At 32.8% G+C, this 21,264-nt stretch overlaps 4 protein-coding genes across 6 annotated transcripts; all 4 read left to right on the forward strand.

Annotated features, from left to right (window-relative positions):
* Nucleotides 1-81: 81 nt before the first annotated feature.
* Nucleotides 82-6,853, forward strand: LOC124445098 (ankyrin repeat and zinc finger domain-containing protein 1-like). Of its 2 annotated transcripts, XM_046995808.1 has the most exons (15): nt 82-752; nt 1,195-1,277; nt 1,401-1,500; nt 1,728-1,960; nt 2,047-2,159; nt 2,869-2,973; nt 3,091-3,139; nt 3,359-3,482; nt 3,586-3,681; nt 3,788-4,081; nt 4,169-4,532; nt 4,826-4,937; nt 6,096-6,296; nt 6,469-6,497; nt 6,651-6,853. In XM_046995808.1, exons 1-15 carry the CDS (start codon nt 557-559, stop codon nt 6,775-6,777), a joined length of 2,226 nt encoding a protein of 741 aa, XP_046851764.1. In that variant the 5' UTR covers nt 82-556; the 3' UTR covers nt 6,778-6,853. The 2 variants fall into 2 exon arrangements, with proteins under 2 accessions (XP_046851764.1, XP_046851771.1); XM_046995815.1 differs by lacking the exon at nt 3,586-3,681.
* A 1,462-nt stretch (nt 6,854-8,315) lies between these two features.
* Nucleotides 8,316-12,869, forward strand: LOC124437082 (cAMP-dependent protein kinase catalytic subunit alpha-like). Of its 2 annotated transcripts, none has more exons than XM_046987113.1 (11): nt 8,316-8,606; nt 9,717-9,778; nt 10,063-10,191; nt 10,650-10,748; nt 11,188-11,270; nt 11,349-11,426; nt 11,501-11,549; nt 11,636-11,731; nt 11,824-11,946; nt 12,027-12,191; nt 12,449-12,869. In XM_046987113.1, the coding sequence occupies exons 1-11, from the start codon at nt 8,573-8,575 to the stop codon at nt 12,572-12,574; spliced, it is 1,044 nt and encodes a 347-aa protein (XP_046843069.1). In that variant the 5' UTR covers nt 8,316-8,572; the 3' UTR covers nt 12,575-12,869. The 2 variants fall into 2 exon arrangements, with proteins under 2 accessions (XP_046843069.1, XP_046843062.1); XM_046987106.1 differs by lacking the exon at nt 8,316-8,606 and adding an exon at nt 9,412-9,610.
* Nucleotides 12,870-13,808: 939 nt separating this feature from the next.
* LOC124441982 (PMS1 protein homolog 1-like) lies at nt 13,809-16,783 on the forward strand. Its single transcript, XM_046992470.1, has 5 exons — nt 13,809-14,023; nt 14,799-15,488; nt 15,718-15,861; nt 16,239-16,318; nt 16,417-16,783. Exons 1-5 carry the CDS (start codon nt 13,892-13,894, stop codon nt 16,715-16,717), a joined length of 1,347 nt encoding a protein of 448 aa, XP_046848426.1. The 5' UTR covers nt 13,809-13,891; the 3' UTR covers nt 16,718-16,783.
* Nucleotides 16,737-20,744, forward strand: LOC124441994 (PMS1 protein homolog 1-like). Its single transcript, XM_046992478.1, has 12 exons — nt 16,737-17,142; nt 17,704-17,777; nt 17,855-17,962; nt 18,165-18,212; nt 18,377-18,498; nt 18,674-18,820; nt 18,908-18,997; nt 19,085-19,159; nt 19,262-19,320; nt 19,417-19,506; nt 20,211-20,293; nt 20,490-20,744. Exons 1-12 carry the CDS (start codon nt 17,034-17,036, stop codon nt 20,640-20,642), a joined length of 1,158 nt encoding a protein of 385 aa, XP_046848434.1. The 5' UTR covers nt 16,737-17,033; the 3' UTR covers nt 20,643-20,744.
* The last annotated feature ends 520 nt before the right edge of the window (nt 20,745-21,264 follow it).

The raw sequence follows: 21,264 nt of genomic DNA on the forward strand, positions 1-21,264 counted from the left end.
GTTTCAATTATTATTATATATTTATTTTTAACTGTTGAATTTTTGAAAAAACGGACAGCATGGATAAATGGGATGGGAGGTGGGCTTGCTCCCAATAAACCCCCCCCCCCTTGGCTGGTTAGGAACCCCGTAATCTTTAGAAAAATTGTATTAATTTTCTTCGTCATCATGCAAAGATAATATCTAGTTTTGTAAGTCATTTATAATTCCTTTGAGATATTGAGACAAACCAAAAGCTTACGTATTCGAAGTTTTACAAAACAGAGCGATAGACTTCTGACATTTGGGGTTTCTGGGACATTTGTAATTAGGGCCAGCGGTTTACAAACATGAAAAAATATAACAAAAGATTTGTGAAGGAAACAAAAGATAAATACGACGATATATAAAACAACCGTGAAACATTAACTTGTTTTCATGATTAGTGATTACATCATGATGGTGAAATTAACTTCAATATATAGTCAAAACAGAATATCGTTATTTGTATACATCTACCTATCATTGAAATATTCCGTGTGAAATAAACTGAATTTAGTTTCAAATCAAAACCACCATGGCGAACTCAAGTCTTGGGACGAAAATAAACTCGAATTGTAGGCAATCATTGAAACCCGATTTGTCATTAAAAGAATTTAACTTGTTCGATGGGAAGAACAATGAAAGTTATCTTAAAGATATCAGGATAGTTTCAGGAAAATTTCATCGGGAATATCGCGATAATGGAAAGAATAAGTCGGAAACTGCCAAAAGTAAGGTTTAGTGTGATATGTTTTTAAATCACAATGAGCCATTTTGAGATATAATTTTGTGTGAAATATCATATTTTAACAAAAAGTACTTGATTGAGATCAGCATTAATGTATAGTCACAGTTTAGTGGTACCTTGGTACAAAAACTGTCACAGATATAATGTGGCTGATTGGTTACATAAAATTATATCTTCATGGCTTATTTATAGTTAAGTAATTGTATGCTTTTAGATTGTTAGTTCATTGCATATACCCATGGAGCAGTATTCTATAATTGATTTGTATACACAAATTGATCTCAAATTGCAACATTTATGTGTACAGTATGTAGAAAAGCAGCTTTTATTTTGAAAATGTTGTTTAAATTCATTGCACAACATGCCGTAGTATTATTTTGTTAAAAGCTAAACATAGGTTATTAAGTGTATCTTTTTCTTCAAAGCAAGAAATGGTTATGATGAAATGATGACAAACGGAAAATCTTGTATACTTTGTGGTGTAATGTTTACTACTTTAAAAGATCAGGTGAAATAATGGCTCTCATTCTCATACTGAATTTCATAACTGACTCTGCAATTTTATTTGTGAAAATGACATATTAGCTAACTGTATATCAGTTGAATATTTTTATATTTTTATTGCACATAGCGAAGCCATTTTAAGCTGGACTGGCATAAATATAACATTAAACAAAGGTTACTACAGAGAAAGCCTGTCAAACAGGAGGAATTTGAAGAAATTGTTTCAGGTAAATTGAATTATTCCTAAAATTATGTAAACTTATAACTCTTGTGGCTATGTATGCATGCAACAACTTGACAGCATCTCTATGAAAAAAACAGACTGTAAAAGAACAGTGTCTGTTAAGATCTGCTTTACATGTTTTATAGATTGTCCCAGGCTTTTTCTGTTGTTTTTTACGACACTTTGTTATTTGTTATTATGAGGAAATGGCCCCCAAAAATTTATATTTAGGTGACCTTTCAAGTATCTCTGGCTCAGACTCAGATTCAAGTGATGATGATGATGATTTGCTTGTCACTCTTGATGAATTGAGTGAGCCATTAATGAATTTGAACTTAATGATGCAGGAAAATGAAGAGAATTGTAGAACAAATCTGATTAACAAAGCTGATCCTAAAGTTTATTTTGTGAATGAGAAAGGAATACAGATGTCATTATATCGAGCTGTTATTTCAGGAACAAAGGTTGATTTAATGTTTTATAAATAAATATGTTTATGTGGGAAAACTTGTTTAAAATAATTAACTTCAAGCACTGCTTTCTTTTATAGGAAATCTTATCTATTGAGACCATTGCTTCAAGGATTAAAAATTTAGCCAATGAAAGAATGTGGATGATTTTAATGACAGGCGGAGGTCATTTTGCAGGTGCAGTATTTTCAGGGTATGTATATAGACATATCCTTACATAGTACTGATAGTTTTATTGCAGTACATAGTGAGTCTGCAGGTTTGTTTATGTCCTGTGAATTTTTCACTCACAGTGAAAACAATGAAGTTCTATAGAAATAAATAATGTCAATGGTGAAAAATTTACATAGCATGACCAAATTTGTGGCCTGGCTATACTCATATTGGTGTGTTGGACCTGTCACATTGAGGCAAACATTTTTCAACATTCACCAATTCTGCAACACATGTTGATTGAATTTATTTTAGATATAGACCTTTATAGTTACTTCTATCGAAGTTACTCCTATAGTATTGTGTTTTATAATCTGTCTCGCCATTTAATCTTAGAATTAATGTGCTAATTTATGGTGCATAACTGGGAAAAAGATTTGTTGATTATAACCTTTAACTAAATGATGAAAATGAAACGTTGAAATATGATATTTAGTCACTAATTGTCTAGCTTTATGAGAAATTTTCCATTTATGACCAATTTAATTTACCATGGTAGGAAAATGTGAGATCTACTCAATGAAAATAATTTCATTCCTCTTTGTAAAGTAAAGTAACACCTTTGTAAAATCATCTTGAAATTTTTTTTCAACAAAGCCACATTGTTTAGACTAGCTTAGTCTGTGTCTTAGAATATATTCTTTGTTATTGATTATTACATAAACTAAGTAAGAATTAATTATTTTTAGCAAAGATGTAATCGTCAGTAAAACGTTTCATCGTTACACAGTTCGAGCAAAACGAGGAACATCACAAACAATGAAAGATAATAAACAAGGAGGACATGCACCAAGGTTGGGGACACATGTTTATATTGTATAGTAGTTGTGGATACGAGTTTTTAGTGTGTTTTGTCATTTCGATCATACATATTGCTGAATTTTTTTTGTTGTTGCTTTATTTAATTTAAGATCAGCTGGCGCAAGTTTAAGACGCTACAATGAAGCTGCTTTAGTTCAAGTATGGAAAATCATTGTAATGTCAAATGTAGTTTACTAAAGAGGAGAGGAGAGGTTTACCTTTACTCTCGTAGCAAGGCCACCATCCTTCAACCTCACTCTACGTATAATCATTGCATGAACATCGACTGCACAGTTTAAAGTGTCATATTTTAGTATGTTTGTCAAAATAAAATATCTCAATGCATGTCATAAACCTGTTATGTTAAAACTCTTGTAGGATATTCAGAACCTTCTACATTCATGGAACGAGTACGTAAATAAATGCAGCAAAATTTTTATGAGAGTTCCAAATAATTACAAATGGATCTTTGTTGCTGGCAAGAAACCTCCATTTGAGAAAGGTGCGTAAGAAAACTTCCCTTGTTAAGATATGTAGGTCTCATCACTTTACTCAATTTATGAAATTCACTTCGTTTCTTTTTGCGTTTATAATTATTTTTACAGACGATAATCGCTTAAGAACAATTCCTTTCCCCACAAGACGTGCTACGTTTAAAGAGCTTAACAATGTTCACAAAAAACTGTCTACGGTATCTGTAGGTTAGTAACCAACCTATGGATACTTTGATGAACGTAGAAAGATACGGGATACGTAATGCATAGACTAAAACATCGCGTAACACAATTTTTGTTATTTTACCACTAGTGTTAGATAGTAACCAAACAATTGTCGATGACGCGTCAAACCAAGAAACTGAAAAGTCCGATGGTTTAGATTTTTTAACGCAATCAGAAGAATCCAAATGTGATAATAAAGAAATTTTTGTTGATGTTCATGAAATACCAAACAACGATTTAAAAGATTTGGATAAATCTAGTGACAAGGAAATACTTCAAGTGTCAAAGAAGAAAAAAGCGAAGCAGGGAAAGAAAATCAAAGTTGAGAAAGAGATAAAAAATAATTCTTGTGACAATCAAGAAAACAGCAAAAACATGATACGTATGTGTAATGAACTTAATGCAACACGTTCATTTTGTCATTTTAACGTATATTTACAATATGCAATGATTTTCTTATGATTTACAGATATTCCAGCAATATGGATGGAGTTATATGAAGCAGTCAATTCTGGTAAAAAAGATGATACTCTAAGAATTTTAATGACATGCAACGAATTGTATAATAATGAAATGGTTTCGTCTAAAGATAAAGGCAATCTAGTTGATGAAAAACAATCTTTTACATTCACGAATAAGGAAACATTCAATGTGAACAATAATAAAGAAGGAAATGAAGGATCTAATTTTGACAGAAGTCTTTATGAAAATGAGCGCAATGATCTTCTAAATCAAAACTTTCAAAACGAAACAGTTCTACACGTGGCCTCAAGACTTGGTGAAACTGAAATATTGAAGATTCTGTTAGATAATGGTGCCAATCCTACTGTAAAGTAAGAAATTCCGTATATCGCTTTTGCATTGTTCTATTTTTTACCAGCTTATATAAAATTCACAATATGTACGTAAAGACAGTGTGTGTTTTCATGTGGCTTACCCTGTTTCTTGCACTATTTTCTTGCTCCTTATGTTTGGCATTTTGTTTATTTAAACTATTTTTACAACTATGTTGAAAATATTCTTGACACTATGTTTTAAGTTGTTTCGCTATCTTCGCCATCAAAAGTATTATATGTTTTCCTATCGTGAGATATCGAACTTTTTTAACGCTCTATTTCCAATTCAGGAATGCCAAAGGTCGTGTTCCATATGATGTTGCTACCAACAAAGAAACAAGAAATGTATTTCGGCGATTTATGGCTGTGTACCCAGAGAAATATGATTATAACGAGGCTAGGGTAGGTATGCGTAGGAAAGAGTTTGGGGTAAGATTGACTATATGATGAGGTTAGTTCATGGTTAGGTTTAGGTTTATGGTTACAGTTAATGTGAGTAAAACAAGGTTGGAGTAGTTAAGATGACTATCACGTGGTTTGATTGAATAATTACGTAGGTTAGTGTGGATAACAAGGTATCTGTGTGATTGTCGCGAGTTTGTTGCTGATGGTAATTACGTAGGTTAGTGTGGATAACAAGGTATCAATGTGATTATCGCGAGTTTGCTGCTGATGAGATTTTTAGTGCAAAGTTTCTAGGCAACTATTGTTTCAACTAAAGCATAAAAGCAAACATGTCATACTACATTAACTAATTCGGGGTTATGTGTTGCATATTTTCATTATATTCGAAAATTTGTGTTTTTGTGCATATACGTATACTTTACGATTTCTATGCACGGTCTAAGGAAAATTTTATCAGGGATATTTTATGTAATCTAAGGAGCTTTATTGTTTTGTGTTTCCTTCACGCATTTACATCGTATTATTTGTAAAATGTATTTGAAACGCATGGTGAACTGATGTGACAGTATTCATTTGATCTTTTGTCGACCATAGACGACCTTTTGTTTCCAACAAACAGTATAGCTTTACTTTGAAGATTTAGTGAAACAAAGTCCATTGTTTATTTTTACATAAAATCATTGAGTAAAAACAAAAAATCTTAAACAATTATTTAAACTTGTAAACTTATGTAGCCTCAAATGAAAATGAAAGAACCCCCGCTATGTAGAGACTAAAAGTTGTGATATGTCTTATTAATAATGATTCTATATGCTGTGATGTCAATGGATATTTTTCTGATGTTTCATGAATCAAAATTGAATTGGAATTAATGTAGAAATGGAAAAATGTATGAAACGTTTTATGATTGACTTAAATTACATGTCAGGGTGCAATGAGTTTTTTAAACTTTACGATATCTTGGATTCCTATTTACGAGGTTGTGATAACTTATATTACTTTAATTGGCTTGTTAAAGACATCACAATTGTAACTTCAAGAGTTAGCCTTTTTGAACTCAAACTGTTTTTGTATTGACTCTTGGCATTTATCCTGCAAATAGAAACAGTAATTAGGAGCTATTATACCGAATTCTCATTTCTCTTTCTTTTCTAGATTCCTAGTGCCTTAACGAGTGAGATGGAAGAAAGGGAACGTCAAAAGATTGCTGACAAAAAGAAGGCTCAATCCAAAGCGCGAAAGCAACGTTTAAAAGAAAAGAAAGCTGAAGAGAAACAGAGAAAAGAAGAAGAAATAGAAAAAGAAAAAGAAGAAAGCGAAAAGAAATGGTTTCAACAATTATCTGAAAGAGAAAAGGTTACGATAGAACTCATATCATCTAAGCATATCATAAATTAAATCTTTACCGTCAGAAATCTAGAGAACAACGGTTGTAGAGCATTTTTGTTCTTTATTGAATCAGTTTTCTTTTGATTTCACCATGAAAATATCATATTTTCTAAAGAAGAATTTGTATGATTTGTTGTAGAGGGCTGTTGCTGCTGAACGAAGATTAGGGTTAGTAAATTTTATTCTTTTTGTTCTGTCAAATTATTTTTCAATTGCTTATACGTTGAACAAAAATTGTTGCAATGAGTAATTTAGTTTTAACTGCCCTCCCCCCTCTCGTCGTTATTATGAATTTTATATGGAAGTTATCGTTCTATTTAGAACCATTTGTTTCAGCTGTTGTCGGAGTCTGCAAGGTCTGGTTCCATTTGAAAGACTGTCATATAAATACTGCAGTACTGAATGTGTAAAACAACATCGTCTAATTATGCAGACTGCTGTAAAATAAAGTTCCACTTTGGTTACATACATTAAAGTCGTACAACAGTATTTCAATAAAGTATAATTTCTGGTCATGTCTACAATTATCTTTCACTGTTGACACTAATGTATATATTTTGGGATTTTGTGAATGATGTGTTTATGATTCTTTTTTTAACATGATGTACATCGTCAGTTTTATGTCATGCGAATATGTCATTGGATGTTCAAGAATTTTTTTATCATTTAGCAAAAATACTTACCACCAGACATATTTGAAACACTTCCACTTTATTAAAAATTGTAGGCTTACGGACGTTGAATTTTCATTGTTACACGCTAAAAAAGATAACCAAGTTTCGCGAAACTACCGAACAAATGTCTTTTGGTTAGTATAACATATATCCTGAGATTTAAACTTTTAATGTCCTTTACAAGCTCAAATAATTGAATCGAGACTTGAAAATCAGGCAATCACGATCTTGAGTTTTTTTCTTTTTTACGTTAGAGTTTAACTGTCAGCAAGTATTCCCCCTTTTTATTGTGTTTGAACGTCTTAAGCTTCTACGTCTCCGTACATGACGTCGAAAACAGCCTATTTCCCAGTCCTGCAGACGATGCTATAAAAATTATGTTTTTCCTTGTTTTTGATTTGAATAGAAAATTTTGCAGCATTTTTCTTTTATAAAAATAATTACACCTATTTTGTTCGTAGAGTCTATAGCAGGGGTCTCCAAACTACGGCCCGCGGGCCAGATGCGGCCCGTTGGGCCTCTCAATCCGGCCCGCAGAGGCACTTAAGAAAAAATAATATATATTATTATCAATATTATTATTAAACAAAATAAACTTTGTGCAGAAAGTTCACGTTATGACGCAAGTCAACTAGCAAGAGTGGCTTACGTCAATTTTTCTCCCAACTTCCTACTTCCGTTTCAAGCACATTGCGAAATTTAAAAAGCTGAAGGATAACGTGGAAATTTTTTATATTCTTCGGCCCTCAACATGCTGGATGAAAGTTCATGTGGCCCTCCGGCTGTAAAGTTTGGAGACCCCTGGTCTATAGAGTCAATAGTATAAAAACTCTTTTTTAAACAAGAAACTGCGATATTTTATTCAGCGGAGCTTCGATACCTGGATGGCCAAAATCGACAGTTGGTCTCCATGTTTTTGGAGTTAGACGACGACATGCTTGGTTAATCTAGGTAGTTACCATGGTAATTGCACGAAAATCAGTGCACGGATCGTTGAAAAGCAGTGTTGAAAAGTTAAGGAGCTGATCTCTACACTCTCAGTTTTGAAAAAACTTGAAGTAAAATCACCGCTTTTTGAGAGTAAGTATAAACTAAAGAGGCAAGAATTATTTTTAGCCTTTATTCTGGAATGGAAAACTCGTTGTAGTGTTACCAAGACAACAAGCATCATTTCAAAGGTTAGTTTTTGTCGTTAGTAAGTCATAGTACAATAGGTGGATCATTTTGTTGAAATTTAATCCCTTGCCACATTTGCAATTCTGCATTTGTTTGCATTGAATATGTTATCGCATTCTTGTTAGTATTCCATCTTTACCGATTTTACATTAAAACAGCAAGCTTTCTGGTTATCTATTTGTCAGCTTTGTTTTTATTCGTGGTCGTTTCTTGGATATATTGGGATAAACGGATTTGTACGGTTTTTGAAAAAAGCTGAGTCACGAAAGGGATATTTGATTTTAATTCAGCATTGTTGTCCTCGTTGTTCATAACTGGCATATTAGCACTCAACAAAACGAAGTATTTATTCAGAAAAGATTTAGTTTATCATTCAACGTTGTGCCAAAGTCAATGAAGTCATTGAAAAACGCAAAAGGAGATCCTAGTAAGTAAACTAAGGTTTTTTGTTTTCATGTATGTCAACAAATTAAATCATATATGAATGCAAAACGTCATTTGATGTGCTGTTTTCGCTCAAAGTATCCAGTAAAAGCAACATTTCGACTGCTCTATAAAGTAAAATGGATTTGCTCTGTGCAATGCAATAACTGAAATACAGAAGATTTGCCACTGATTTTTATGCAACTAAGATATAAGACCTATTATTTTGTTTTTTTTTGTTCATTGGTTATTTCGTATCAGTTGGCTAATTAATAATTTTGAAAGCAAAACAAGGAAGTCACACAAGTCGTTTTCATAAAATCTTGTACATAGCAAAATGACGACATGATGTTGTCTTGGTAACGACTTGTGACAAGAAAACACTCCCTCATATAGTTTTTATGCAAAGTTGTAAAACGCAAGTATCGTGATAATGGATTTTTTCGAGGATTTTTTTAAATAATTTTTTCTCGATTTTTTTACAAAAACATTCTACCCAGCACGCACTACTTATTGAGTAATATTCAGATATGCATACCGTAAATTTTTAAAATACTTTATTATTTTGCATAATTTGGAAACTTTTATTAAATTATATATGCATAACATATCGATGAATACTCACCATGATCACCATTATCCCCAGCATATGTTATATTGTTTTTCAAATATTGAGATTTTGACGTCATAAACATACGTCAAAAAAAGACCGTATGAAAAATTTTCTCTTTGCTTCCAAATATGGAGAGCATTTTAATGACTTTTTTCAATTGACCAATCAAAAAGCATAAAAAATTGTGACGTTTCCGTTTATGAACCCGCCACCTTCATCTTATATTCCCTGCAGCTTCGCTTTTGGGCATGAAAAATACAAAGTCGTCTGGAAACGAGTAAAAAAGCGATTTTTTTGTACATTTATAAAATAATTTCCTTGAAGTAACGGACGATTTTCCCCTTGCCTCATAATAATGGGCAATACCACGGGGAAAAAGGGAGATCCAGAGAATGGTAAATAGCGAGTACACGGATACTTTTTGTGGCTATTTATATGCATGTGTTTCGATGTGTCTTCAATGTTAAATGCATGGCTTGTAAACCTTTCTGATCGTTTTAGTCAAGGCATTTCTCAGTCAAGCAAAAGAAGAGTTTAATCAGAAATGGGAAAAACCCGCACAGGTAGAAATCATTTGTCGAGCTGTAAATGTAAAAATATATCTGGAACGCGTCATTGACTAGAGTGAAAGGACAATGCAGGAAGGATCAGTCTATGTTTTCCGGTTTCCTGAAACTCATTTTGTACAATCTATTGGAGTTTTGTTTATAAAAAATACCTTTATAACAAATATTATGCTATGATTTAAGCTTGACATGCATTAAACTGTGTGCTTTTAGGATTTAAGACTAAACGTTTGTTGCCAAATGCAACGCCTATTAAACTTGTTTGCATTTTTATTTTACAGAACACAGCTAGTCTTGAAGATTTTGAACGACTTAAAACTCTTGGGACGGGGTCATTTGGACGAGTAATGCTTGTACAGAGAAAAAAAACTGGAAAATTTTATGCCATTAAAATTTTGGACAAGCAAAAGGTATCGAGTAAACAGGAAATGTCAAATGGAAATTTATTCTTATGTACAACATCGTTTGGTGCAAATGTTGCCGTTCACTTGCAAACTGCAATATCTAGTATTTAAATCTATCCTGCAACACGAAAAGGAGTTAACATAATGGAAGTGTGTTCTTTGAAATAAATGTTTTCAGCGATTGTCAGAACATCTGTTTCTTGTTACCTGAAGCGTGCTCAATATGAAACTCGAATCAAATTTCATTTGAATGCTTTGCCATGAATTTCAAAATTTTAATGTTTCTTCGGACCTAGTATTTGTTTCTGAATAGTATAATTTACTATTCCGCCATGATGATAGTCAATAACAATGAAAAATTGTTGTTTTGTTTGTGAACGTTGTGCTTGTTGTAGTGGTCTTAGATCATTAATGTCCCTGTTGTCAAATATTAACCTTGTTATAATTTTTTTGTTCATATCTAGGTGGTGAAGCTGAAGCAAGTAGAGCATACTTTAAATGAAAAACGTATTTTGCAAGCAATCAGTTTTCCTTTTCTTGTGAATCTTGAATGGAATTTCAAGGTAGCATAAGTTTTGAATATTCAACATTCTCTTTGAATCACTTTGTTGTTTTCAGCTTTCCATATTGTGTTGCCTTATGTAGTAGAAAGAATTTTAACAGAACTATCTTTAGAAAATTTTTCTACAATTTTTATTAGAAATACATAAGCCAGAAAATGTCAGATTTACATTTAGATTAGTTGAGTGTTTTGCATAGAAATCAGCTAAGTAGGTAGGTTTCATCTGCTTGTTTTATTCATAAGAAATTTGGTTCATGATGAATGAACCCAATTGACTTAAAACTTTCCCAAAACATTTAATTATGTGAGAGTTTGTTTATTATGAAAACCACTTAGATATAAGTGGTGACAAGGGAATTGCATTATATACATTCACCCACACATTAATGGATACATGACTCTATTTTATGCCTTATTATTGTGGAGTATTTTTGCATTAGGATAATTCCTACTTATACATGGTGCTGGAATTTGTCCCTGGTGGAGAAATGTTTTCCCATTTGAGAAGAATTGGTCGGTTCAGGTGAGATAAAATGTATTAATTGATAAATCCACTCAATTCTCATTTTTGTGAGTAAATGTTTTTTCTGCTTTATTACAGTGAAGGACATTCAAGATTTTATGCAGCACAAATTGTTCTTGCATTTGAGTATCTTCATTCATTGGATCTTATTTACAGGTATGTTTTTAATAGTTTTAATATTATCATTGTTGAATCTTATTAACCTTGTAGCCTTGTATTTTATGAATTAGGGATTTAAAACCAGAAAATCTTCTTATTGACAATCAAGGATACATAAAGGTACTATAGTTAAAGATACTAATGATTGACTTTAATAATTTGCTCTACAAGTTTATATTTCACCTATTCAATTGTCTTTTATGAAGATCACTGATTTTGGCTTTGCTAAAAGAGTCAAAGGAAGGACTTGGACATTATGTGGCACTCCAGAGTATCTAGCCCCTGAAATTATACTTTCCAAGGTTATAAGAAAATATCCTGCTGTTTATTTCCGATTCTAGTGAAATATGTATTTTTTTAATTTTGCTCATATGGTAATCATTATGTTATGTAGGGCTACAACAAGGCTGTTGATTGGTGGGCCTTGGGTGTTTTGATTTATGAAATGTCAGCTGGTTATCCACCTTTTTTTGCTGACCAACCTATTCAAATATATGAAAAGATTGTTTCCGGAAAGGTAGAATTATTTTGCTTCGAAAGAGTCCAATAATGTTGTTAATATGTCTGATATACTGGTCTCGTTCACTTTAATTATAGGTTAGATTTCCATCTCATTTTACATCTGAACTTAAAGATCTGCTGAAAAATCTACTTCAAGTTGACTTGACAAAACGTTATGGTAATTTGAAAAATGGTGTCAATGATATTCGCAATCATAGATGGTTTGGACCAACTGATTGGATTCTCATTTATCAAAAGAAGGTAAATCTTTGGATTTTACATAATTGAAGTTTTTCATAAACATGTTTCATTTACTTGAAAACTTACCTAACCCTGGAATGTGTAGTTAACCTAATCTAACCTTTACTTGAAAGGAACACTTTGATACAGGCTGCAATTCTACAGTCCATTTTAAAGGTGGTTTTTTTCACATAAATTGTATCATCCTTTATGGGGACTCATAGGTATAAGCAGCTTTTTTCGTTGGATTACAATTAACATTTATTCTATTAATTTAGATTGAATCGCCATTTAAACCCAAGTGTAAAGGTCCTGGTGATCCCAGTAATTTTGACGACTACGAAGAAGAGCAGTTAAGATTATCTACCACTGAAAAATGTGCAAAAGAATTTGCTGACTTTTAATAATATATTCTTTTCCAAGAACACGAATACTTGTAGTTTTAACAACAAGTGCCACAATCAACAAAAAGAATTGGAGCCCAACCGTCTCTGAAACGACGAAAAATTCTTTTAGACTGCAGAGACATTGGTTCATTATTTATTAAATCCGAGAGTTTTAGACGTATAGAGAGTTATAACCAAACAAGGAAGTTTTATTTGTATGAACTGTTTATAGCTAAGTCATGTACATTTTATCAGCGATACATTTTATCGTATGGCCAAAATCATGCAAATATATAATATTATTAGCCTTCCACTCCTGTTTGACGGCGAGTTAAATAACTTAGTGAATGAAAAGTTCGTTTAGACAAAAATTGTCCTAGGAAAAGGGGTTTATCTTTAGCTACTCTTTCTGACTGCGTTCATTAAACTCTTAAGCCTGGTTTTTGTGTCTTGTCGATAAGCATAGGTCGAAAGTCATTGAAAACGAACCATCTTATGGTGCGACGTTATCGCTCTAAATAAGTTTTTTGTTCTATGATTTTAAACATTCTGGTCAACAATTCATTTTCCAATCCCGGACAATCTGTAACAGTGCTGCTGTGGTCTGTCATTTAGCACGCCTGTGCGTAGACAATTGCAAGACGATTAAAGTAGTTCCACCGACACGCAAACTACAACTGAAAGTGTGAAAATTTTGGTTGGAAGAACGCACGTGAGGTTGATGCGTAGGGCGAGCGAGAATGGGTGTTGACTGTTGAATTTGCTGAATTAGAGGAAAATAGTTGTCGAGTTGCTGGAAATAGTTAATACTATCTTTCACATGTTACAATTTTATATTAATTACAAAAGGGTAAAAATACGCGGATCAAATCGGACCATTGGATCAGTCAAACCCGTCAGACCCCATGTGGTCAGAACCCTTACCATATCAGCCTGTTTCCAGTGACTGTTTCTAGTACCGTGTAAACAATGCAATACGCAGAAAAAATAATTGTGATATGCGCTCCTTAGAAAGCAAATTCAATTCAAAAGTATGCAATATTTACTGCCATTGAAAAGTTGTGTGTTGTAACAAGGTAATTCAAAACAACGCTATTTTTACACACACAATCCTACTGTTTTGTTGTTATTCTTGTTCAAGTATACAATATGCCGGACCGCCTCAACTTTCATTCTGGCAGTCAGTGTCATCTGGTCAGTGTATTTTTTACAACTACATTTTCCATTCGCACCATATATGGCGCCTGTATGCAGGTAGTTCCCGCCATAATATGGCTCCTCACATTTTGCACAAACTTCAAATGTAAATTGATACGACACGATCACAATCACACGATGAAGAAATTACCTGTAGAAAGTATTCGCTTACTTACTAGCACTCAAGTAGTGACTTCATTTGCTTCTGTCGTGAAGGAATTGATAGAAAATGCACTAGATGCTGGCGCATCTTCCGTGGATGTGAAATTGGTAAGTCTTCATTAGGCTAACTAAAACATAATTAGTAAGACTTACTTTATTGTGATTCATTGGCAGGAAAATAAATCACTTTTAAACTTTTGAAATAAGTATACATGGAACTTAAATGCACGTGTATATCATAAATGTATGATAACTTTAAGGCAACTTATAAATTTGACCCTGGAGCAGGCAGGCATCCTGTTTATTTACTCCTGCTATGCAAATATTCTGGAGTTTATCATGGGCGGAGTAATGCTAGTTTGATAGGGGGGGTGCAGATATTCCAAGGGGGGTACATCATTGTCCTAGCTATTGTAGATTTAAAGGTTTATAGATGAGTGAACCTTGCGTAATGAAGAGTTATTAGCTTTTTACATAATTTTATGTGAAAGATGGTGTGCAATCCCCTGCAACCCCCAGAAAATTTTCCCCTGGTATTTATTTAGAGTAAAAACAATAGATTTCTAGAGAAATAAATAATACATACAAACAATCTAAAATTTACATAGCATGACCAAATCTGGAGGATTGCTATGCCATTGGAAAATATTACAGTAAAGATTTTTAGTAAAGATCAAATGAAAAAATAAAGCCAATTGTTTTACTTAAATGTTATACTACTGATCATGGTAAAGAAAGCTGATGATGTAAGGAAAAGTTGAGCTGCAAGTGGGAAATTTTTATATCCATACTATTAACTCTTCTATTTAAAAGCAGGCTCTAAGATTGACGTAGTTACTTTAACTCGATGTGGAATGATAAACAATCTGATTTTTGATGACAGGAAAAATATGGTTTAGAGAAGATTGAGGTTCGGGATAATGGATGTGGAATCAAACGAGGTGACACCGAATTTATGGCTCAAAAATATTATACTTCAAAGATTTCAAAACATGAGGATTTAAAAATGCTCGAAACTTATGGATTTCGTGGAGAGGCATTGGGTTCGCTTTGTGAAGTTGCAGATGTTGTTGTAACAACCAGAACAGTTAATGATTCTGTTGCAATGTTGTATCAACTTGATCATCAAGGACATATTTTATCAAGCAAGCTCACACATGATGGTATTGGAACAACAGTTGTGGCTTCAAATATTTTTAAAAATTTGCCTGTGAGAAAGCAACATTTTCAAGCTAGTAAAAGATGTAGAGAAGAATTGAAGAACATTGAAGATCTTCTCTTGGCTTATGGCTTAATAAATCCAAAAGTTAGGATCATTTTACGGAATAATAAAAATGTTATATGGCAAAAGAATAAATGTGCAGATTTAAGATCAGCTATTATCGATACCCTTGGTGTTCGTGTTTTTAGTCAATTTGAGAATTTTGAACGTTCAAATAGTGAATTAAACATGAAAGTTAAATGTTTTGTTCCCAAACGTGATGCAAATAAAGAGTTTATGTGGAGATCATCTTGTGATAGAACTTTTATCTTTGTCAACAAACGTTATGTTCTTTGGAAGGAATTATCTCAGGTTTGCATTAAATTGCTTCTAAAATTAATATTTTCAAAGCATTTACTTCCAGAAATACACTGGCAAATTTGCCTCTCACCCCCTTCCCTTGTTAAAAAATGTTTTAAAACTAACACAAAGTTAACACAAAGTGTTAGTATTCCTTTATTGCTCATTTTCACATTCTTTTGCAAACTGCCCTAGGAAACTGCGCTTAGATATGGAAACAAATTTTAACTTAATTGTATAGCTGTTAAAGACATTATGCTGCCCAAACAAGGAGGAGATGTCTACTTCAAAATATCCGTTATGTTTTGTGAGTGTGATAGTGTCCAGTGAAGATATTGATGCTAATTTGGAGCCAAATAAAAACAAAGTTATGGTTAACAACAAGGTTACTTTATATTTCTAAACTATAAAAACCGTTGAAGGAAATGAAATTTTTTTTATTGAATGTCGGCAAGAAAAGAAACAACGATAAAACCGAACTAGTTTTTTCTCTTTAACTTCTGATCATGTGAATTACTGTTGCTAGTAATTTATCCAATGAAAGAATTGTTTAAAACTACGAAACCCTGATTCAACTAGCTTGTGTGCAGATATGTAGGTAGGTGCGGTGGTTGGTTTATAATAGAATGGTTATTGAATGCGCGGTGTCCTATAATCCTCAAACATCTGCTAATGTAATTATTTCTTAAACATCTGCTTATAACATTTTTTCTCAAGCATCTGCTAATGACATTTTTGTGCTAATTACATTTTTCCTGTCAGGAAGAACTTTTTGCGATGATTAGCGAAGCTTTGAGCGAGATTTACTCAGACAATGGAGAAACTGCTGTTTGTTCACTTCAGTAAGTTCTAGTTGTAGTTTATGTTCAATTTTGTTTACTTTTACGTGTGTAGATTGAATCTTTTATAAATAATCTTTTCTTAATTGTGACCGTTGCAGTCAACAATCACGGCATAGTGAAGAGTTCAATTGTGATGAAATTGCTCTGAATTCACCTGATGACATGACGGTAAATGAAAATGATAAAGATGAGTCAACGATCAATCGAAGAGATGTAGATGAATTGATGGAAAATGGAGGAGATGTAGAAGAATTGATCGAAAATGGAGGAGACGTAGATGAACTGACAGAAAAAGGAGAAGATGAAGACGAATTTATAGAAAAGGGAGGAGATAAAGAAGACTTGACGGTAAATGGAAATGATAAAATGAATCAACAATCACTAGAAGGAGAAAGATGAATTGACGATAAATAGAGAAAGTAAAGACAAATATGACGAGAAATTTTATTTATCTAAACGACAAAAGGAAAACAAGGCGATTTATGAAACTCATACTAATGAAAATAATGTTTCTGAAAATGGAGGAAACATACAGTTAGACAAACAAATTATTGAAGATACAAGTTGCCTAAATGAAGGAGTTATTGTTCAGTTAAGGAGTGATGATTCATGGAAGGACGATAATTTCTTGGAAAATACAAATTTTAAAGTTAATCAACCAAAAGCAAATGCTACGAATGAAAATAATGCAAAATGCTCAAGAGAAAGCGAAGAAATGTCCAGTCCGAGGATGGAAACAAGTAAAAATATTGATGATCTCCTGAAAGATTTTGTCTCGGATTCAGAAATTGATGAATCGCTTGTAAATATTTCTCTAGATAACGGTAAGGTTTAAGATTTTTAGTCTTAATTAGATTTGGATTTTAGAAACAATATAAAAAAATAAAATTAACTATCAAATTTACGTCAATGTTTTTGTTTTTTTGTGTGTAATCGTATCGTGTACATGTGTGTCCTCTCATTTTCCTTTTTTCAACCCCAACTTGTTTTAAATGGTACTAAACTGTTGGTTACCAATCTGTGTCCTTGTGTGTCCTCTCATTTTCCTTATTTCAAGCCCAACGTGTACTAAATGGTACTAAACTGTTGGTTACCAATCTGTGTCCTTGTGTGTCCTCTCATTTTCCTTTTTTCAACCCCAACTTGTACTGAATGGTACTAAACTGTTGGTTACCAATCTGTGTACATATGTGTCCTCTCATTTTCCTTATTTCACCCCCAACGTGTACTAAATGGTACTAAACTGTTGGTTACCAATCTATGTCCTCGTGTGTCCTCTCATTTTCCAAAACTGTCAATGATTATTACTTTGTGTTATCTTGTATTTTCTTCAACGGATTATCTATTTTTTTGTTCGTGTTTATCATTTTCTTTTTTTTTGTCAGACTCTAACGTACCAAACCAGGAACTTTGGAGTAAAGGTCAATGTTTTCTTGATAAAAATGGAAAGGAAATCGAGGTTGTCTTTCCTTTTTACTAAAGCATACTGATTTACATTTGCAAAATGTGGAACTCACTTTTGTGAATACTTTTCAGCCTGTTCGTGTTTTTCGACCAAATGTTGACAACAGATTGCAAGATACACATTTCATAAAAGCGACGTCGTGTAATCGAAAACGGAAACAAGGAAAAGAAAACAGTCAGGTTTTAAATAAACGTGTCTTTTTTTAGCTCTAAGTTTTTCTTGAAACCAGTGACTGTAAAAAAATTGTTGTTTTTGTCATTTATCAGTGCTGATCAGATTTCAGCGCTGAATAAGACAATTATTTATTATTTTACTGGCTGAAAAGTTTACTGTAATTCTAAATCAAAGGAAAATTGAAGTAACTGCTTTGTTTTAATCCAGGGGAATGTAAGCAACGGGATTTCCAAGAAAAGCAAGAAATGCTTTAAGGTTGGTATATACATTATTCTGTTTAAAACATATCTGCTTTTTATTAATTTAATTTCTTTGTCAAATGACCTCTTTTCCAGTCCCTTGTTGCAGTGGGCGTCGCTCATTTTTCGTTTTATGATTTTTGTTTGCAATCCAGCAATATCTGTTTTTGTTTTATTTAGATAGGAGGACAATCTATGTTGACATCATTTCTTCAATCACCATCTAGTTACGAAACATTTTGTAGTGCTAAAGATATTTCATTCTCTTTATCACAATTACAACATTTAGTTGCTAGAAGCAGGTAAAAAATCAGTTCATTTTTTTAATGTATAATGTTTAATATATTTTGTATTTCACATCATTACGGCTGGGTGTTGTGACAAACTTATTGACAATCAGTTTTTAGTTTAAGTACATGTTGGCGCTTTTTATATTTTGCTAACTAGATTTCATAAATGAAATGTTTATATATATAGATCAGAGGTAGTAACCACTGACGATGTATATAGATCAGAGGTAGTAACCACTGACGATGACAATATATATTTAATCAAACGTTTGGATCCTTGGGGAGTTTGGCTTGTACATAAAAATAGAAAAATTTATGTTTTGAATCCTTACAGGTAAGTGACATTAATGCATGACTTTCCATCATAGTATCTTTAAACTTCTATGCAATGTTTTAATGGATATGTTTGATTTTTACATAGGATACAAGAATCACTTCTATATCGACAATTGCTGTCTACTTACATTGCAACGCGAGAAAAACTCCCCCGACCAATTGTCTTAAATGAAGTGTAAGTTATCGCTTGTCAGCTGACCATCGATTTTTTATGTCGCAGGCGTTGTTGTCAGCATTAATTTTTGCACAATTACATGTTCAGAATTCTTGGTAATAAAAATCGGTTGTCGCTGCTGAAGAAACTTGTGACCAAAAACAACCTCGATAAAAGCATACGGTTTGTCGGAAAGCCAGTTTTATTAAGATATGACATATTCTGGCAATAAAGCTTTAAAATGTATTTCTGTATTAATTATATTTGTGTATCCATGTTTTATAGAATTACTTGTGACGACAAAAGACTTGTTTCAAATGGATTTGAAATTTCAGGAAAATTTGGTGATTGGAATTGTTGTCGTTTTAGTGTCACGTTTCCATGAAAAATTCTGAGAAAGGGAAAAAATTCAATGATTTTGAAATTCAAACATTTTTTAGATAGCGTAAAGAAAGACTTTGTAATATCTGTGGATCAGATGAACGTGACCATCCCATATTTCGGTATCACTGATCTTATTGAAATCTTAGGTGTGTTTTAAATTATTTTTTTCCGATGACGTATAGTCGCAAGGGTAACCTTGACATTTTTCTAAATAGTTTAGGAAGTAACTAATTTGGCTTTAAACATGTCTGTGTTAGCTTATAAATTGACATGTTAAAATTATGGCCAGAGATTTGACCGGAAGCGAGCGATTTTTGACATGAATATAACATCTCAATACATTGTTTTACCATCACGAAGGTGGTCTTATGACGTTAACAAAACTACCCTGTAAATTTCGTAATGCCATTATAAAGAAGTCATTTTGGCTATCAAAACTTTCCTCGCTCATGCGCAAAACCAGGCCGCTCTGATGGCTTTTTAAACCGGAAGTGGGAGTTTTTAAATGTTCCTAAATGTTCATGATGTAAATAAATTCGTTTGAGAAATTAGAAATTTATCTCTAGTGAAAGTTTTATTGATTGCAGCTATTCTATGACGTATTATTGCAAATATTTACGAAGTTAGCTAAATGTTCCTTTTCAAGTTAATGTAGGTATGCTAAACTTTATGTAAAGCCAATATAATGACTTGTCGTGTCTTAATAAAATAAAGATAATAATCCAACCATCATCATGAAGATTATTAAGATATTACTATAAGGAAAGAAGGAAATTCGTCTTGGTTAACTTTAACATTAACCTAAGCGACCAGTCAGTTTACTTTAACACCATATGTTGTTATGTTTTAGACCTAATAAAAGAGAACGACAACGTTGTGGAGAAACAAGATCTTTGTAAATTTCGACCAAGTAAAATACTTACTTTACTCAAGGTTTGTGCAAAAAAAATTTGTAAAACACGTGTCAACGTTTAGAGAAAATGAAGCACAATGAAACATCGGTTTTATATTAACTTTCAGAAATAAATTTGTGGGAAAATGCTTTGATAACGTAAAAATTGGACTTGTTGAAAAATTCATTTTCTCAACTAGGAAATTTACCTTTACAACAAATTTCCACATTTTATAGGAAGAATCCGCTCGTATATCGCGAAGCCTTCCATCGCGCATGTCTAATGCTGATCTCAATAAACTTTTGAAGAATATGAAAGAAAATCTGGAAAACGAAGAAAATTATTGTGTTCACAATCAACCACTGTTGTATCCATTGATGTCATTTTAAGATAAAGTATCAGTTTTAATCTCTGCAGAACATGCTAAAATTCAGACGAAGCATTATTATTCATGTCGTATATAGTCTTGGAATTATAAATGATGAAACAAATAGTTTGTTTAGGATGGTGACAAAATCTAATATTCTTATTTTATTTCGTCTGTCGGCATCTTGGGCGTTACTGTACACTAATAATAGTGATTTAGGTGCTTACAAATGAAGCAAGCTCGAAACTTGCACCTTTTTGTTTGTGGGATGGGGAGGGTAAACATATTGTTGGAATTGGGTGTAAATATGTTGTTGGGATGGGATGTAAATATGTTGTTGGGAGGGGATGTAAATATGTTGTTGGGAGGGGATGTAAATATGTTGTTGGGAGGGGATGTAAATATGTTGTTGGGAGGGGATGTAAATATGTTGTTGGGAGGGGATGTAAATATATTGTTGGGATGGGATGTAAATATGTTGTTGGGAGGGGATGTAAATATGTTGTTGGGAGGGGATGTAAATATGTTGTTGGGAGGGGATGTAAATATGTTGTTGGGAGGGGATGTAAATATGTTGTTGGGATGGGGGGAGGGGTAAACATGCCTTGCAAGAATACGACATGATCTGCACGTATGGGTTGCCA

The sequence above is a fragment of the Xenia sp. Carnegie-2017 genome, unplaced genomic scaffold (assembly GCF_021976095.1).
Source record: "Xenia sp. Carnegie-2017 unplaced genomic scaffold, XeniaSp_v1 HiC_scaffold_1, whole genome shotgun sequence".
NCBI classification, from domain to species: Eukaryota; Metazoa; Cnidaria; class Anthozoa; order Malacalcyonacea; family Xeniidae; genus Xenia; species Xenia sp. Carnegie-2017.